Below are 20,765 nucleotides of genomic sequence, written 5' to 3'. Positions count from 1 at the left end.
ACCCTACAGATACTAATGTTGCTTCTCAGATTTTCTGTAATGGGTTACAGAAATAATTATCCTTCCAGCTTAGGAGCTGACAGATGTTAGCCAAACTGGTTTATGGTTTTGAAAGCACACCTGCAAAAACAAAACTGCTAAAAATGTGCACAGAAATCAAAGCAAGGCACATATTATTTGTGTACAAATATTTGAATAATTTATTTTCTCATGTAATGAAGCAAAAAAAGTTTACAGCAAATAGCATTATGTCAAGTTCAAATATGTACACAGTCATAAAAATAACAACAAAAACTTTCCTTTCTCCTATAAAGTGTTTCTAAATGCCAGTCTTAAAGAACACAAATTTTTCCTGACACTGCAAATCCTAACTTAGAATGTAACTATGCTTGTTATACTAATGAGAAAAATTAACTTGTTGAAAAAGAACATTAGAAAAGCATGAACAACAAAGAAAAAAGCTTTTGACGATGCTGTTTTTTCAAGGTTTTTTACAAAAGAGTAGGTAATATTTCAACTTTTCAATTTGCATTTGCATTTAATGCTTTATGTAGAAAAATAGCCAAATCTGTACTTCCTTTGTTACCTTTCCTAATCTGAAAGGATATAAGCAGTTTTAGATCCATAAAGTTCATAATTCGAACACAGAAGATAACTTTGTGCCCAAAGTTATGAAGATGGCACTAAAGATATGGGATCATCTTTTGCCAGGTTTTTGTTTAAACACTCTAGTATTTCCTAACTTTGTATTTTCACTGACTCAAAGTCTGGTCAGTCACCAGAAATAAAGGGTATCTCAAGTTGCTACACATCTAAGATGTCAGTGAGAGCAGAAGAACACTTCCAAAACATGCAAGCTCCTGTTCATGGGGTTTTAACAAATTAGGACTAAGCTATTAGTCTAAAGGCCAGTAGAAGGATCACTGCTTGATGAAATGTGCCACTAGGAGGACGAATAAAAAGACAGTAAAGCATTTCTCCTCCTATGAACAATATTTGAGTTAGCAGAACTCTTAAGAAATTGTCATCTGTCTTGCTTTAAATGCACATTAGACAGTATTTCAAGGAGAGATGGACCATGACTTGGTGGAGACTGACATGCTAAGAGTTCTTTTCTTTGTCCAAAGCAAAAACAAAATCCAGGGAGACAAGAACACCTACAATCCTTTCTGATGTTCCTGAAATGTAACGTTCAATTCTCATATTTCTAGTACCATGAAACCGAGGACAGTTAGTTCTCCTTAGAAAGTACAGCAGACAAAATGCTTTGTAAACACACTGCAAGGCAAAGAAATGGAATTTTCTGTAGTGGCAAGAGCTTCAAATACTTGGACACGTTGATGCACCAATCAAGATCATTCAATTGGAGTTCCTATCACATCAGCCTCAGGGATTTTTCCTTGTTTCTCTGATCATCTATTGAAAAATGCCAACAATATCCATGAAGTGGTTAATCATTAATATAAAGGTACTGAACCACTGAGATAGTTTTCCAAAACAAAACTAACAAAGATGTAAGTAAGTATGTTGTACCGATACGCAGTTATGTCAGCGTTGTTAGGCACTGCGCTCTCTCTACTTTGAAATGCCCTTTGAAATTTTGCTTTGGCTACTCTGTATCTTCAATCTGAATACCCATCTCAACAATACCCCTGCAGAACTAAGTATGGACATTTTCTCCCTGCAGTGTTTTGAGAAACAAAGGAAATGGAGGAATGAGAAATAAAAAACCGCATGCACATCTCCAATAGACATGCATCATGCATAGGGCAAAAGAACAACGATAAAACTTGTGAAGAGGAGATGGTAAGAAATCTGAAGTTGTACTGTACCACGCTGTATCACAGAAGTAATGGACTAACTTCTCAACTCCTTGCCAATGGCATAATGGGAAAGCAGAGACAAGAAAAAGACAAGGACAATGATGTCAGAGGACCAAGACAAAACATTGAGCAATCGCCATGACAGAACTGCAACTTTTCATCATTTCAATTGCAATTAAGCACACCCCACATTTGTTTTTCATCCACCTTCCAGAAATAAAGACAATAATAGTGTTTAAGTAATGCAGCATGAGCCATATTCACAGCAAATCCTGCATGGAATACCTCTGCTCTCTCAATTTCAAGTCTTTCAACACATTTAATCTCTTACACTTCAAATAGCCATCAGAATATTAAGTGGCATTTGTATATGATTATAAGCACATAAATCAAAAATATCTGCATCCAAACGCACGTATGCTAACGGTACCTAACAATGAACATCATCATGAGATGAACTGTGTTACATATTCCAACCTTGTTGACTGCACTCATCTTCCTTGCAACTCAGTCATGAGCCAGAAGATACTCCAAACTAATGTGTCTTCTTTTCAGACAAGGAGTAAGGAGTAGGGAGGAACACAAACTCCACCACATTTATGTTTCATTTTCTGACATCACATCTCACTGCTATTGCACAGGATAAGCTGTCATTTCACAGACCTTCATTCGAAAATGCAGCCTTCCTGAAAGACTACATGGAAAAGCTGTATTTTTCTACCATCAAGATTTCCCACCTTATATCTGCAGCGTTTGTCAACATTCTGACTTATTTTTTTTCCCCTTCTCTCTCTTCCAGTTAGCTGTATTAAACCTGTGATCCAGCGTCATAAAATAGCATTTGCTAGTATGGAGTATGACATCAAACTATGAGACATAACAGACCGAATCTCTCCCTTTTCTTCAAACCATCATTCTCCACTGTGTGAGGTAATAATATATAGCATAGTGTGGATTCTTCTGCATAGTATGTATATAAACAGAACTTCCTAAAGAAAAGAACTGCTGACAATAATACAGTACATCAAGGCAGGGTTTTTCCATGAAGTGCTTCATAAAAAAGCATAGACAACTGCAGAGCTTGAGGCGAGCAAAAGAACAGCTTTCACCTCTGTTTCTGTATAGAAAAAGTAGGCAGGGCTAGGTGCTCAGACACACTGGTGTTATATACTTGCACAGTAACAACAATTCATTGTTGGCTTATTGAAAATGTGTATTCTAAATGTAGTATTTCTAGAGATGCATTGTTAAAGCTCCAGGATACAAATAAAAAAGTTTTGAATGGCACTGGAAAAGGTTTGCTATGTTGCCAAATTAAATCCTGTTACCAACAGAAAATCCAAGTAACATAGGAATCAAGCTCAGCACACCTGGGTTACTGGAATTATAAAACCAAACAGTTCCATTCTTAAAAAGAAATCCACGCACCATCAGGAAAGTGTTTATGAAAGACTGAATGTTGAATTGTCTCCAAGTCTGCTGAAATAACAAAATGTTACAAAAACTATTCTCCTTGGACGTACAAAACATGCATGCAATTCCACAGCAAGGCAAAAAGATGATCAGAGGGCTGCAGCACCTCTCCTGTGCGGAAAGGTTGAGGGAATTGGGCTTGTTTAGCTTGGAGATGAGAAGGCTTCGGGGAGACGTCGATGTGACAATCCATACTTGAAGGGAGTGTATAAACAGGAGGGGGAAAGGCTGTTTACAAGGTTGGATAGTGACAGGAGAAGGGGGATTAGTCTTAAACTGAGACGGGGAAGTTTAGGTTAGATACTGGGAGGAAGTTTTTCACACAGAGGGTGGTGATGCACTGGAACAGTTTGCCCATGGAGGTTGTGGATGCCCTGCAGGCATTCAAGGCCAGGCTGGATGTGGTTCTGGGCAACCTGGCCTGGTGGTTTGTGACCCTGCACATAGCAGGGGGTTGAAACCAGCTGATCATTGTGGTCCTTTTCAACCCAGGCCATTCTATGATTCTGTGATTCTACAATTAGCTGTCCAGCAGCCATAAAATTAAAGTATACATCTATATATGACTGGTTTACAGATTTACATTCCCAATCTACAGTGTTTCTGAGTAATCTATCACCTATCAATAACACAGTAAATACTTTCATCATTGCAAAACCTGTACAATAAGGAAGTGCTTCCTGATGTTTGGACAGAACCTCCCACATTTCAGTGCTCAAGTTTGTGCATAATTTACACAAGTGCCTAAATTCGAATTTTCTCTGGACAGAAAACACGGCCAAAACATCCCTTAGTGTTCCCATCGCCATCTCAATATTATTGCAAAAGAACTGCAGTTGTTTGTTTTTTTTTCCTATTCTCAGTGGAGTTGCCTCAATTCCCTCCCTTTTGGCATTCCTTACTAAAGACAGAAGACCTAAAATCTGTCCAAACAAAAAGAAAACCTAGTATGGAGGATGCACAAAGATGCTAGTGATAACTCCAGTAACCATTTACAGAATCTAATGCATAAGATGTATACTTAAAATCTAACCAGCTTTAGTAATGGAAGTTCACTATGGAATCCTTGAATAAGAGGCTGCTGCAGTGGGTGGAGGAATGAAGCGGGAGCTCAGAACCACTAAGAAATTAGCAAAGATGTTGCCTTTAGTTAAGCAGTCAGTGTGAATGATGTGACACAGAGGTGCGTATCTGGGAGCTCAGATACTGCTGTCAATTCTGGCTCTATGACTGCTAAGTTCCAGAAATGTAGTACTTTTATGTTCCTCAGATCTAAGGCCTATCTTTTCAAACTCCCATTCCCTGCTGCACTGTGGTACTGTTGCCCTCTAGCCAGAAACAAAACACATAATGATCAGCGTTGGGAGTTCTACATTCATTACATTTACACACAGGCAAACACACAAACAAGGCGTATCCTTCTATTGCAAAGAGAAAAGCCTATGGAACAGAGTGCATTCCTGGTGAGTTGATTAAATGAATATTGTCACAAACGTCAAGAGAGTATTTGAAATACAATTTCAGATATCTTACAAGATTTTCTTTTCTTGCAGTTGAAATAATTGTCAGGATTATTTCAATCTGAAACAAATGTAAGCTTAGTTTTCCAAGGTACAGCTTACTCTTCAGATCTCCACCAGCCCTGGAAATCTTACTCTTTCCATAATTATACTGCATTTCCCGTCCAAATACGCTCTTGGACATTGCTAAACAAACACTGTAATTTGCAAATTACAGCACATTTAAAAAATATAACTTGGTTTTATTAATTAGTTATATTTCTTTGAACAAGTATCTGTTTACAATGCAATCCAAAGCACAAAATCAGACTTACCATTTCTCTACATCTACGTAAGCACACATTCTTAAAATCAGCAATTGTCTTTGTTTTGCAGATCCAAGCCAAGAGAACAAAAGCATCTTACATCAGCCCACACTTTAGCTAGCATAAAAGCAACGTTAGCAAATCATGCAAATCTTGCAACAGCCACTTCAATGTATTAGAAGTATTTTTACAAGAAACACCAGGGGGAAAAAAAATACTCATTTTGGGAAAGCCATTCTGCAAAGTTAAGAAAAACTGTCGTGAGAGGCAATGACAATTACATTCTCACCCGTATCTTTTTATGTACATCCACAGCATATTCATGTAAATACATCCACGTATGCATACATGCAGACTTATGAGCAAACAGAACAAACGCAAATGGGATAGTATATTACGGCCATGAGAAACAAAAGGGAAAATGCAGCAGGCGAGATTTATGTTAAGACAAGACTGGAAAGATGGGACTACTCCGGTTTGCCTGAAGATCTGCTGAAGTGGATCAGCATTCAGTAACCGTTACAAAGCTCTAAGTTGAAGCTGCTTATACGCTGGCTGAAGGAAGCATTTTGGTTAGCCACAGACTGTTGTGTATGCCTGTAAATCTGCCTGAGAAAGGAGGATACTACAAGATGAACAGTGCGTGCAAAGGGAAGCTTCTACTGGAACACGGTGAGGGAGATGAGTGAGAAGTACAGACTCACTCTGTCTGCGGTGCGGTGGAACAGTCCGAGGGATGCCCTGGAATGAGCCCTGCCAGGGAGAGAAGGAGGGAGCAGAATACCCACCCTGTGCAGAAAGAGAGAGGGGGAGAAGTATAATAAAAAAGAGAACAGGGAAAAACAAGACACCAAAAAGCCACACCATTCTTTTCCGTTTTCCCCCAGAAAGGCATCAATATATTTACAAGTTTTTCTACTTTGTTGAGGTAAATGTGAGGTTCTACTGAAGTCCACAGGAAGCGATGGCACTGTGATAGACTAACCTGGCCAGAAACCTTATAACACATCTCCATTTTTATTATATATGCACACAAACCTGTTAAAGTTGGTTGGGTTTAGTGGGGTTTTTTTTTGTTTTTTTTTTTGTTTGTTTGTTTGGTTTTGTTTGGTTTTTTGTGGTTTTTTTTTTTTGTGGGTTTTTTTTTTTTTTTTTTTTTTTTTTTTTTTTTTTCCCAGGAAGAAAAACAGTAGCTGAACTTTTCATGTAGAAAATGCATACTAAAATTCTTACTTTTACAGGTTACAAAATGTTTTTTAAACGCCTTCCCAACTAGTACACTGGTTAACAACACCGATCCACTGCAAAACCAAACAGCTTTCATTTATAATAAAAAGACTTTCTCAGAAAAAAAACAAAAAACAATCCTAATAAATCTCAGTGCTTTTAAGCCCATGTTTTTTGCCTTTCATTGTTTCCAGCTACCATTAACCAGCAGACAGCAAATGCAACCATTTGAAGCTATTTCTTCAGATGGTGGGAATTTCGCATCTAAACAAACACCTCTATCAGAAGCACCAGAAACATGGTTTGCCCCTCCCCTCTAGTTTCTCTGCTGGCCTATCTGTTGCACATCACACTGCCGTGGTTGAACAAATAAAGCAGTATTTTATCTCCATTATTCTTTTCTAAGTTTATTAAATGCTATACGATTTCTAAAAAGAAATAGTAGGTGTTGTTTTTTTTTAACCGTAGTGCAAGTTTAAACAATTCCCTGACCCGTCACTTTTCTACAACTAATTAGATATTATATATTGTTAGTCCTAGTTTCATTACTGCTAAGATGTAACTTAATATATCCATCTAAACGAAATCTTAGAGCTTACCGGGTAGAACACCCTTAAACTATAGCAGAAAACAAAAAAAAAAGTAGAATAGACTTCTTCATTCTTCAGAAGCTGAGATATAGCAATCACTTAAGAGAAATCACCAGGAAAAAGTTCATTGTTACCCAACAAACTCTAGATGGAGACACTGATTACTTCACATGTTCTCACAGTCTGCTCTCAGTAGCCGTAAGGGTTCACAATATTTTCACACTACTACATGAAAGAACATTACTAGTTTCAGTCTATCAGTATGGCAAAACAATACAATATATTGCATCAATTGAGACCAGTATTAAAAAACAAATATTTCTAGGAACAAGACAAACAAATCCCTGACTGAAGAGACGTTAACAAAAGCTTTGGATTTCCACAGCACTGTACAACACTACATTTTTCAGACCATCTGTACAGTTTGCTCACATTTCATCCTACATTATGTCAGCATGGAGGAACAATAGAAAATGACTTCCATTCTCTAAAGATAGTCCAAGCTCGAGACAGTAAGGAGGCCAGTTTCAGCAGGCACTGGTCTCATCTTGTAGAGAACTGTTCCGCTTGGTAACACAGGGTTTTTCCTTTTGTTTTGATGTTTGGTTGGGTTTTGTTTTGGTGGTGTTTTTTTTTTCTCCTCAGACTTCTTTGATATTTTAGTGCATTAAATTAGGAAGAGTGGTTAAAGTTATATACCCTCTTTCTTCTTCTCTCTAAAGTGAGAGATTAAGAACAAGCCAGCTGAGCTACTTAATAGCTACAATACTATTGTAAAAGCAAAGAAATATTTAGATGCCTTGAAACATTCCAGTGCCTTTTAGGCATCCATACTAATGCTTCAAAGAACAGCCCTAAATACAGTCTGCTCAGTAATTCTTCATGGTATTTAATCATTATTGGTTGACTGATGAAGTAAATGGAGAAAGGGCAATTAACTCATTTCAGTGTCTTGCCTGCTAGACTGAACTGCTCTCTAGGCATGGCTCAGTTCCCCTCTCAGAAATGCTAAGGAACATCTTATAACTTGAGAAGCAGACCGAGTTACTCTTCCGGCAGCAGACTTCAAAGTTGATGTTGCTCCATAATGGACAAGTCTCAAATATAAGCTGAACTTCTCCTTTGTAAAAATCAAAAGCTTTGCCTAATTGTACATCAGAAAAAGTAATGAAAAATCAACACCAATGGAATCAAATAAGGAAGAGGAAATACAGTACTGGAGATTTGTTAAAGTTTCTATTATAACTTACATTGATTTTACAAATGCTATATTGATCCTCTACATGAATGACATTAAGAGATAGTTATCTGACAATATGTCTGACTTAGGACAAGATGGCTCTTCTTTTAATAGCATACAAAATTTCACCAATGAAGTTTATAGAGCTTCTTCTTTAAAAAAAGAAAAAAGCCTCATGTTCATCTCCCTCTACGAGCCAAATACACGCTCAAATGCCCAATAAAAAAGGCCTGTACTTATTAGTGGGTGTATCTCCTCAGATTACAGCGCATATTTAAAGCACACAGAAAACTGCAGTTTCTTAGTAAATATGACAAAGATAGCTTAGTTATCTCAAAGTCTCTAAAACTCACAAACCAAGCAACAGTAGAATTATAAAATGAGAACATTACTTACCTGAGTTCTTATTTTAAAAATAAACTAAAAGATGTTTGGATTCTTCAAGGTTCTGTGGCTGCGATACAAGTCTACCCACCCACACCTCAATGCTAGACAGCAGCCTCAGCAGATCCTTCCCCCTCAGCTATTACGTGCATCGAGGCATTGAACTTTAATCCCATTCCTCTCATTTCCCAGATATTGAAAAAGTGAAACAGGAAAACAAAAAACAACCAGCAAAAGCATCCCAGAAAATAAGTGATTCAGAGGGTTAACTATCCACCAAAACAAGAAACTCTGGGAAGGTTGAAAGTGTAAGACGGACTCACACCAGAACAAGATGAACATTTTCCCAAAGATCCTGACAAATTGTACAGTTGTTGCTAAAAGCTTTGTGAAGTTTTAACCCAAACTGCACTGGAAAACCTGTTTGTTGTTGCTGTTCTTAGTTTTCAGTAAAAAGGCTAAAAATAAAAAAAAAAAATTAAAAAAACACACCTTAAAAAATACAAAAAGATTACCAGCACTATGAAGAGACTTCAACTTCAGAATAAGCCATCACATGAATAAAAGGAAATGCAGGACAGCCAGAAAATCAGGTCTAGGCAGCGCAGCTTCATGAAGTTCGTGGTCCTGCTTGACCAACCTCATCTCCTCCTATGACTGAGTAACTTGCCTGGAGGGAAAGGCTGCTGGTGTAGACTACCTAGACTTCAGCAAAGCCTTTGACACGGTATCCCACAATATTCTCCTGGGGAAGCTGGCAGCCCATAGCTTAGACAGATGCACTCCTTGCTGGGTAAAGTGCTGGTTGAAAGGCCAGGCCCAGAGAGTGGTGGTGAATGGAGTTAAATTCAGCTGACAATTGGTTATGAGTGGAGCATAAGCCTCATGAGGAGCAAATGAGCAAATTGGGATTATTTTAGTCAGGAGAAGAGGAAGCATGGGGGAGATATCATCATTCTAGCCAAGTACAAAAGAGGGTCAGCCTCCTTTTCCAGGAAAATAACAACAGGACGAGAGGCAAGAGCCTTATCTTGCAACAGGAGGAGGTTCAAAATGGATATTAAAAAATTTTTATTCTCAGAAAAAAAATAAATGGTGATGCATTGGCACAGGCTGCCCAGGGAGGCGATGGAGTCATCGTCCCTGGAGGTTTTCAAGAAAAGGGTAGATACTGCATTGAGAGATACGGTTAGTGGGCATGGTGGGATGGGTTAATGGTTGAACAAGACAATCTTTCCCAACCTTCATGATCCTATAAAACAGGCTTCTGCCATAACAAGACAAAAGAAAAATGTGTAAGCTATTGCTATATAGAAGTCTTAGACCACCAGCCAAATAGAACTCAAAACTATTACTACTAGGAGAAATTCTTCCAGCTACACAAAGAAGTGTAGGAAAGATCCACATGTTTGGAGTTTTAAAGCAGCTGATGATCTTTGCTATCTCACTTAGCATTACCAGCCGTCCCATATAAACTTAAGACATCATAAAGAAGCCTACAACTTACTTCAAGCATCAATGTAAACAAAATGTTTTTGCATCAGTTGTGTTTTGCTAATTTAACAGCAAAAAGACATACATTAATAACCCTGGTATGCAATAGTAATTTTGGAAGTATAAAGCAAGTTCCATATGGTAGTTTTTCACTAAACAAACAAAATTCATCCGTGGGCTCAACGCTGGGCAAGTGCCTGTGTGTTACACAGTGTAACAGTGATACTGTAACAAAGCAAGAAGCAGATGTACAACATAACTACCTAGTCCAGTTACTTTCTGTGCTACCAACAAAGTATTAGTAATACCATGAGGGCTGTTCCGAAAGTATTATCTCCCATTTTATTATGGCGGCCCACAGTGTCACAGGCAGATGTTGGTAGCATGGCAGTAGAGGCTGAACCCTCCTGACAATATTCTGTTACATGTTGCTGTTTTGCAACTGATGGCAGCAGACGGGCGGTCTGACAGAATGCTGTCTGACATGGAAGTGCAAATGAAGCAAAGGTGTGGAACTCAGTTCCTTCATGTGGAACAAGTAACACACATTTACTGATGCTTACTTAATATTGATGGAGATGGGAAAGCAGATGTGAGCACAGTGAGGGGACAGGTGGTATGTTTCATCAGGAATTGAAAGAACAGCATGAGCAAGTTTGCCAGGACCTACTGAATAAATATGAGGCTAAAGATTAGTTTCCTGAGTCACAAGATTACTGGTGACAAGATGTGGTGCCACTATTACAAGCTGGAGTCAAAACAGCAGTTCCTGGAGTGACAACACGTAAACTCCCCGTCAAAGAAAATGTTCCAGGCACAGCCCTCATCAAGTAAAGTGATGTGCACTACATTTTGCAATAGGAAAGGGGCAATCTTTTGGGATTTCCTGGAACCCAATCAATCAATCCCGACTACTACCCTGTGACACTGAGATGAATGCCCAAATTTCCAGTGTCAAGCCAGAGAAGGTAGCAAGCTTTCTCTTGCAACAGGATAAAGTCAGGTCCCACACCAGCTTGAAGACCTTGGAAAACATTGCCATTCTTCTGGGCTGTCCCACCACATCCACCATATAGTCTGGATTTGGTGCCTCCTGACTTTCATCTGGACAGGCCAATGAATGACAGACTGCATGGGTAGCATTTTCTTAGCAATAATGCTACCACAGCAGCTGTGAAACAGTGCATCACTTCTGATGGTGATGATTATTATTTTTGTTTTATGAGCACAGCATTCAGGCTCTTGTTTGTTGCTGGCAAAAACATATAGCTCATGGCAGTGATTATGTTGAAAAAAGGATGTTTTGTAGCTGAGAATTTGGTCTATCAAAAGGTGTTATTGTGATCCTTATAGCTGTTAATAGTTTCCATGAAAATAAATAGGAAGCATTACTTTCAGAGCAACCTTTGTGTAACAAAAGAGCAAATGAACAGTAGAGAAGTGCTGGACAATGACAAAAACCTATGCGAAATGTGAAGATAAACACACAGTGATGAGGCTTCAGCACCTGGAGGTATATACTGACTGGAAGTGAATTAAAAGAGATCCATATAAAGTCCTTCCAGAAACATCGCGATTGAGCCCTGTCAGTCAATAATTGCCTCAGACTTTACTCCTGAGGACAGCTAACCAAAAATAATGGTTTCCCCTAAGTAATCACTGACTATACAGACAATAAGACTACATAATGTAGTTTTGAGCAGGATACCACATGGAAAACAATATGTAGCAAAGCGTGGCTGGGCACCAGAGAGCTAACTATCAAACCTTAATTGCTCAGTTTTCAAAATGACTTGGAAGAATGAACGTAGGTTTACATAGTTTACAATTATGTACGTCTTTATCTTTGTATAGGTAAAAAAAACAAAAACAAAAACAAACAAACCTAAAGCTACTTCCAAAAAGCTGTGGCCACAGATAAATTTATCACTACACCAGGATGAGCCATTTTCAAGAAACATACCTAGTACTAGAGAAAGAAACAAATCAGTAAGATCTGTGAAGGAACACAATTAAAGATACTTACAAGTCTATTCATTAGGAAAATCATAACGCTAGCAAGATTATCACAGAATCACAGAATTATCAAGGTTGGAAAAGACCTAGAAGATCATCCAGTTCAACCATCACCAACACTTCTCAGTGAAATCATATCCCTAATTATCAGCTATATCACAGACTAAATTAAACAGAGACTAAACTTGCAATAACTTGCATAAAGTTTTTATATTCCGGAGATCTTTTAATAGCTGATTTCCACTCTCAGTATTGCCTAGTTCATTCTGCTGTCCACTCCTTATGAAACACTACATTAAGTACATGTATGAAGTGCTTTCTGAAACAGCAAATTATGGAATGTAACAAGGACTGATGATTCAGGAATTAACCTGAACTATCAGATCTGCTAGAATTTATGAAGTGTTAGAATAAAGTTATGCCAACATAACTGCAGTAACTTTAGATATTTGACATCATTTAAAGTAACTGGCAGGTCAGGGCTCAGAAAGAAAAACAAACAGTTGGATATTCATCAACTTTGCTATTATTGATACACAAAGATTCAAAAAGCTGACATGCCTCAGAGTTCTACATCTACTGGAAAAATTTCAATTATAACTTCATTTTTAAAACCAAAGCCTATATAAAACCTTCACAGTCTACATAAGCATTAAGCATATTCGTGATTTAAATCATATTTACATGCAATGAACCTGGTTTTTCCCAGCCTGCACCCTCAGTTCAAGACCATTATTTTAGAATGAACAGGAACCCTTTCTTCTAGTGACAATACATTTTTGTCACCTGTCTCCTGCTATTTGCTTTTACCGTATTCATCCCTCAAGAAAATGCAGTCTCTTGTTTCTTCTTTCTACTACAAGTAACACTGTCATTGAGTTTCAGATCAACGACGACTTTGTGCCAAGACTTTCTATATTTATACTGTATATTTAGACAGAAGATAAAGAAAACATTGGCCCAAACTTTTGAACTATGATTCACAAGTAACAGCTCCTGAAAAGTAGCTTATATTGCCTAAGTTCATGTATACACGTATGTGTACATACATACACACACCTTCCCAATCATAAACATAGCATGGATTATGTTGTTTTTCTTTTAATCTATATTCCCCCTCAATGTGACAATTTCTGTATGGCAATGACGTGCCTTTCTGAACAAAAGGACAGAACTTTGAAGACGACACTTCTACCTGACCAAAGAGTTAACTGGGCCTAATGAAAGCTCTTAGCTGAAATACTATCCTGCCTCTTCCAACCCCCATCTACTGATATCTTTATCTCAACAATTCATACTACAGATTGCTCAAATTAAGGCTACTTCAGCTAGCAATTAACTTTTAATAGTTGCTATTCTATTTCTGAATTTATACAAAAAATGAGATAGAATAAAAAGACCAAGGAAACAACAACAGCCACTAACTCAGCAACAGTATCTGTATGGAAACACATCGCATGCAGGTCACATACATGAAATCAAATCTTGGAAAAAAAGAACATGAACTCAAAAACTCCAAAGACACAAAAGAACAGAAATGAATGGGATAAACATCAAGGACGCTACATGTGCCTAGGGGAAAAACAGAGGTGCCACAGGAAAAAAGAAGAGCCACTTAAGGCTACGCTCCCTTTACTCTGGGTTCTAATCACACAAGAGAAGGTTGGAAAGCTTGGTCTCAATGGAAAAAAGATTCACTAGGAAGCATATCATTCATTGGTGAGCATACCATATGGTGGCATTTCTATCCTAGCACTAGATATTTAAAAGAATAGTTTTAGAGGGGTGGCAGGGTTGTCTTTACTACGATTTGGTATTAAAAAACCTACTGCAGGTTAAAAGGAAACTAAAGAATCTAACCCAGTTTTCATCTTCTAAAGACAATCTTCATGATTTTCTAGCTGAAGTAGTACCTGAAAGATTATAGGCTGAAGATCACTTGCTGGCAATTAATAAAAGCCTTGTTCATCATTCAGAAACATTTTCACGTTACTATAACATAAATCTTGTCTCCCCCTACTACCATTCCATCTTCAGTATTCTCTTACAGTTCTATTAAGAATGCAATAATTTTGTACATGGGAGCAAATACGATCCATGCAACAACATGTGGGAACGAAGATGTCCTCTATCAGAGTGACATTCACCCAATAATTTTTTGAATTCAACCACTTCTACAAAGAAATGATTGTGAAGGCATAAAGTATCTTTCCTTATTTACATCTAGGGACTTAAGGTTAGAACATGCCGTCGCTCTTCCTCAGATGCACACATGGGAACCATTAAACTTCAACAAGGAAAAAAAGATATGGATAACCAACTTAAAAATCACATTAAGAAAACATTTTAAGGTTTAGATATACAGCTTGGGTTGAAAATGACATAAATGTTCAACAGATGATTAAGGAAAGAATTCTGAAGTTTAATTATATGTATTAAAATAAGTGTTTGTAATAATATTTTTAAACATGATTAGGTCTGCAATAAGACATCTAAGCTAAGCACAGCAGTAATGACATACAAATAAAAACACTTATAAACAGCACACATCATCTCTTAAGTATGGCAAACTTGTGCATATGCACTAATTGGAAAAATGAGAAATGAAACTCAAAGTCATAACAACTTTTACTCACAGAACTTCTCCTCCAGGAAGTTTGTGTAAATTTATCAGCATACGCGCACTTGGCCACTGCAGGTTTTTGGTTGTCTTTCTGGCAGTTACATCTACTGGCCTTAAACACCCCCCAAGAAAGAGAACGAAGAATTTATTAGAAAATAACTAATTAACACTGTTGAAAAGCACCACTCAGGCCCAGCACCTGATACCTCCTGGCAGTATTTGGTTACCGTGTTTATTACGCACTGATAAAATGAAGTACTTGTCCCTGTGTTAATTTGCTTATCTAACAACTAGCTCCTCTGGATTATTTCTCTTTCCAAAGAGATTACTTGAAAGATTTGTCATATATATGCATGCGCACCTAAAAACACGGTAACTGCAAATATCTGCAATTAATCAAGAAGATGAATGGCTACGTAACAACACATTCTAAATCTTTACTCAGTGCATGAAAAGAAATGACACTGAAACAACAGTGTGGAGGTTCTTACTATTAACAAAGAAAGTTACATGATGACTACTACAAAATTTGTTATAAAATGAACAACTCCTATCCCACATCAGACTCGCACATCCGATGGTGCAAGTCTGTTTCATTACCAATAACTGAAAAAGTACATGTAGGTATTTGAAAGTAATTATAAAATACAGCATCACTCGATATGGAAAATGCGTGGACTGCACAGGAAATTGCAGGAAAAAGTTATTCCCATAGAAGATAGTGCTCCATGTTCTTAGAAAGGCCAATATACATTTAAATGGCATCCTATCCTTCCTCCCTCCACACTACTCATCTGTGTTTTTGATTGAGGCAATCAGTTTGAAGTGAATTTAAAAAGCAATTTCTCTTAAGTGACTTCAGTAAATGGTTTGAAAACATGTAACTACTATGCAACGGACTAGTTTGGCAGAAGCCAATGCAGATATACACAGGGTAAAATCCAAAACTAGTCTAGAACAGGAGTAAAAAGTGAATAGTAATATAGTACTTTTGTTTGAGGATGCATGCTCATCTGAATCTGAACTGTAAGCGTCCCCTGGATTCACACAACAGCTTATATTGATTTGCTCAATATTAAAAAAAAAATACAAATTATGATTGGCCTCCTGAATGAAAGGGTCCCTCAGAAAAGGGTAAAAATTAGAAGTTTATCACTTTTAAAGACTTCATAAGAACTACCTATTCGGTTTGCACTTCGCAGTGCTTGCTCAGGATTTTGTTAAGCATTAAAATTATACTTACAAGTTGATGCTCTAATTGGTTGATTGTTTCATCCTTTTTCTTCAGTTCATCTTTAAGCTGCCTGATCTCATTCAATAAATCTTCTGTCTATAAAAGAACATGAGGCAATATGAGTTTTTCACCCAAGGCCACATAATCTAAATCAACAGCTCTACCAGATATACTAAAGCAGAGGTTCACAGAGCCCTAACAATAACATGAACATCATCTTTCTTCACCTTATTTGCATGGTGAGATGTGATAAAGGATACACCTTATAAACAAAGAAACTTGAAGTCTCTTCACAAAAAGTTTAGCCAACTCACTAAATTTGCAGCCCGTGTAAGTAAATCAGCTGCAGTTTTGATGTTCTGATGCATACCCGGCTGTTGTATGAGAAGCTTCCACCACAGAGACAAAAGCCCTAATCATCAAATACTATCTCTAGTGGTACTTACATTAGTTCTATTAGACCACCTAAGGAACCTGGAATATAAGGCAACAGAAAATCAAAGTACATAAATAATTAAAGTATTATTATACTTCAAAGGAAACTTTGTCTTTTCAAACTTCAATAGTTACCAAATAGTGAGAAAAATCTTTAAGACGCTACTCTACAGCTGATAATTCCCAAGACTGCTACTAATAAAGAAAAGTGAAGTTATTTTAACTACTTAACTTTCTGCCATTAGTAAGTATTTTAGAAGGTTGAATAAATCTCTCCACTTAAAGAAAACTCTGATGATCTATACGTACACCCAAGGAGGCCGTGGATGCCCCATCCCTGCAGGCATTCAGGGCCAGGCTGGATGTGGCTCTGGGCAGCCTGGTCTGGCAGTTGGCAACCCTGCACATAGCATGGGGGCTGAAACTAGCTGGTCATTGTGGTCCTTTTCAACCCAGGCCATTCTACGATACACACACGTCTGGTAGGTTTTCTGCTTTGTAAGCACTACTTCATAAGACAAACAAACATGTTAATATCCCTTATTCTGAAGAGTAAATCAGTATCATTTACCTTAAAATATGTTGACTCAGGTTCTTGTGGTTCTGGACTTGATGGAATTGAGAGTGAGATGTCCTGGGGCGACACATTCTCATCGTTCTAACAGAGAACACGAACAGTCAAATCATTTCCTTAAACACCCCCCTTTCAAATACACGGCTACATCACCTCTCTGAAGAGCCTGTTACAGCATCTCAAGTCCCTCCCTATGAGTTTTCCTGTTTTTCTTTCTCTGATATAAAAGCCTGCCTTACAGCAGTATATGTACACTCCCAAATAAGAGCCATGAATGTCGCCACGGTAAGTAGCTACAGCTATGTCAAAACATTGATTTTGTGCAAAAATTGGCCATTGCATTTAAATACTTTACATCAGGATGGTATAGTGATACTATGCCACTTTAAAAGCTTCATCTCCTTTAGTCTCCATCCAAATACATCTGAGTAACATCCAAATACACAGCCAAAATACTTCAGCTAAATGTTCATTAAACAAGTAACATTTACTACAGTGCAGGTGAAAACAAAATTATTTCACAGTCATAAGAACTAAATAACTGCAAAAACTAGAAGAATGAAAAAACACTCTTTTCTAGTTCTGAAACTAATCACAATAAGGAGAAGCGGGACAACTAGCAATAGTACCAAAGTATAATTTTACTTGGACAGATTGTGAAGCACTTGCACTAAGAGCGCAACAACAAAATACAAAACCCATAGATGATCATGTCTCAAAACCTGCCTGAAACCACTGCAAGTCTAAGCCCACAAGTCTACCACTAGAAACCACTGAATAAAATTGCAGCTCAGATACTAAAGATCAACTGTGGGGGAAAAAAAGATTATGTATCATATTTATGCCCTCTATGGCACATATTTCAGCTGTCCAACAGTTTAATTCAATCCACAAGCCACTGCGTGCTCCTGGGCAGAGCACCAGCAGGTGACAGGCTGATGAAGCAGCAATTTGCAATATGTGGTTCTACAGCACTTTGAAATATTTAGAATGAATTTGCACAGTAATATTTTGAAGAACCTTACATCACCTCAAACTTCTCTAAAATGCTAAAGTAAGGGAGCAACAATAAAAAATGTTGAAGAAATTTGTTGACTTTAAACAACTACTTTAAATACTACACAAAGACAAAAATATCAGTGTCACAGTTGTAACGGGGGAGGATTAATTATGGGGAGGGGAAAATACCAAGCAAAATAAATGTACAAAGTAGCCTGCACAGCATTTCAAGCTCTACAGTTGGTATTTGCAGAATACCAATGCAATGCACAAAACTGGATGAACAAAATATTCTACAGCAGCAGATTATGATCCCAATGCAAAGAACCTAAGTCACACATCTTCTGGTAATTCAAGCACTCACACCCTAAACTGCATTTGATACTCACCAGCAAAGCAAAAGCCAAGATCATCTGCTCAAAAGCCCTCACCACTGTTTTAATCATCTTATTATTATTAAAATTATTAAATTAAATCTAACACTATCACCACGTACCCCCACTGTGAACATATACTGGGCTAATCTATGCAGCCTTTCTTGCTTTGCTTTTCTTGCTTAACTGTATTGCAAAAACAAGGAAGGAGAAAGAAAATAATATGAATAAGGCTACCTACATACCATGAAAATATAGGAATTAGAACAAAGATAAAAGAACCTGCAAAACAATGCAACTGGTTACATGCATGTTATTTTTGGTTGCTTAGAAATCGTGCACTAAGACACTGACATTGGGAAACTTGGAGAGAACACATGACTTCAGACCCCAGGTTTGTGATAAACTTGAAAACCTCACCACATTGCAGTTACCTATAAAAACTTCCAAGCTGTTGCTTCTAACCCAACTTGATGTCTTTGTCTGATTTGCTGTTGCTTTTTGTTTTGTTTATTTGTTTGCCATTCTTTTGTGTTGGGGTTTTTTTTTTTAAAGTTGTTGAATACATAACTCAGTACATCATGAATTTGTATTGAGAACAATTGAACTAATCTCATTTGTGCCAAATATAAACAATGAAGGCAAAAACAGCAGCTCAAGATGGTTTATTAAGCATATCAAAATCAAATGCTTACCAAGCACACTGGCAAATCAACTACAACTGAAAACAAGCAAGGATAAAACATTTTAATTTCCTCAGCAGAAGACTGCTTTTGTGAAACAGCAGCATTAGGGAGAAAAGAAATAGCAATGTTTGTGGCTATTCCCCAGATTTAAGACTGCAATACCAATTAAAACATCAAACAACACATTCTAACTTTGGTACAGTTATATTTAAACATTACCTCCACTGTAGGCATGAGGCTAAGAGACAAATGCTGTAGATGTTGATACACATTTAGCCATGTAAAGAGAGTCTTTAGCTAGAGATTCATTTTTATAGCCCAAAATTTATATCTATATATTTGTATGCAATATTTAATCAAGCTGGTTCTCAACAGCCATCAAGCAACTGACAATCAATGCAGCATCTGAGCATCAAGCCAAAGGTGTGACCTATCGGCAATCTATTTGAATCTGCAATGATTTTCAGTTCAGTCACATTTACTGGAATTTTTTCACTCTATTTCAGTCAACAGCAGCCACTACAGCACTTTCCCACTTTCGGGTGGTCCCCGTTTAACAAACTGGGGGTAATCACAAGCTTTGAGAGGTGTTTAAAAGTGACTTACAGAATTGGAGCAAATCTGAAGCTGGAAACTTACAAAATACAATAGCAAGATCTATGAAATCATCCTGAACTTGTTAACAACTACTTAAAGGAAACACGTTGAGGAAGTGGGAAAAAAAAAAAACCACCACACAAATTCCCTTTAAACACTGAGGAACAGGAAAGAGAAGGGTGTACTTTCAGAAGACAGCTCCTCTATCGCCTCACAGAAAAACAAGCTGTACTACAAAATGATCACTGCAATACCTTCATTTGCTTTGTCAGCATTACTGTAAATGAGCCACCAGAAAACTGTGTTCATCAAGTATGGGGTGCTATTCGCCTGCTGACCACCCGACATTGTAAAGTGCATTTGACTTTGGTTTCCTTGAAATATTACCATGAATGTCATAGTTTCAATTGTCTATCATCAAACACTTTTTAATGACAGCCCAACACCTACTAATCAACAGCTTAAAGACACAGTACGCCATTTATATTGGCTCTGTTGCCTATTTCTTCAGCTCCCCTTGTTTCTAAGAGTTTTAATAAAAATCAGGACTAAAGAACAAGAACAAACAAAGCCTACCTAACTAAATACACCTCCATAGCACCGCACTTCCCCTTTCTCCTAAGCAAATTCCTACTGCACAGATCATCAGTAGCCTGAATCCTTATTCCAAATTTCAAAATTTAGCACCAGTTATTTAACAAAGTGGGTCAGCGAAGAAGGTAGCATTTAGCTCAGACAGCACACAGGAACAGCCAGCTGAATGGCTGTAGACAGATCCACCCACCATGCCCTTACTGGTACTAGCAAGTACCTGCACAGACCTGCACTAAGCTGCATTTCTGTCCACAGAGAATTCCATGCATGCAGGACATGGTGTCAGGCACATCCACAACTGGAAATCGTGGTTAGGGAAATACACTGCTCCTAAAGTTTTCTGGGAGCCCAAGCAAACAAATGGCTCTTCTTCATCTAGTGCCCTACTGGCCAAATTAAAAAAAAAACAAAAAACAAAGGATTATTCACAGAACTAATCTTGTGAATTCCCTTCAGCAGTTGTGCAGAGTTACAGAGTATGCTGTATCTAACCAAAGTGAAATACCCTGTAATACTCAAAACTGTACCAGCACTTACTTCTAGACAGACTCCTTATCACTCAATAAGGCACAGCCCT

The 20,765-nt window shown here is 37.7% G+C and overlaps 1 protein-coding gene across 5 annotated transcripts in view; it reads right to left on the bottom strand.

The window, feature by feature from the left end:
* Positions 1–20,765, bottom strand: part of CCSER2 (coiled-coil serine rich protein 2) — a 64,702-nt gene that overhangs the window by 8,193 nt on the left and 35,744 nt on the right. For 2 of the 5 annotated variants that reach the window (XM_015865997.2, XM_015865996.1), the window contains 3 exons: positions 16,936–17,022; positions 15,939–16,025; positions 14,709–14,807 (listed from right to left, as the gene is read on the bottom strand). In XM_015865997.2, coding sequence (XP_015721483.1) covers positions 14,709–14,807; positions 15,939–16,025; positions 16,936–17,022 — 273 coding nt within the window. Of the gene's footprint in view, positions 1–1,832; positions 1,873–5,825; positions 5,911–14,708; positions 14,808–15,938; positions 16,026–16,935; positions 17,023–20,765 lie in introns of all 5 variants that reach the window. The other 3 variants (XM_015865998.2, XM_015865999.2, XM_032445305.1) reach the window with 3 other exon arrangements.

This window comes from Coturnix japonica, chromosome 6 (assembly GCF_001577835.2).
Source record: "Coturnix japonica isolate 7356 chromosome 6, Coturnix japonica 2.1, whole genome shotgun sequence".
NCBI classification, from domain to species: domain Eukaryota; kingdom Metazoa; phylum Chordata; class Aves; order Galliformes; family Phasianidae; genus Coturnix; species Coturnix japonica.
This window is presented reverse-complemented; position numbering and strand designations above follow the sequence as displayed.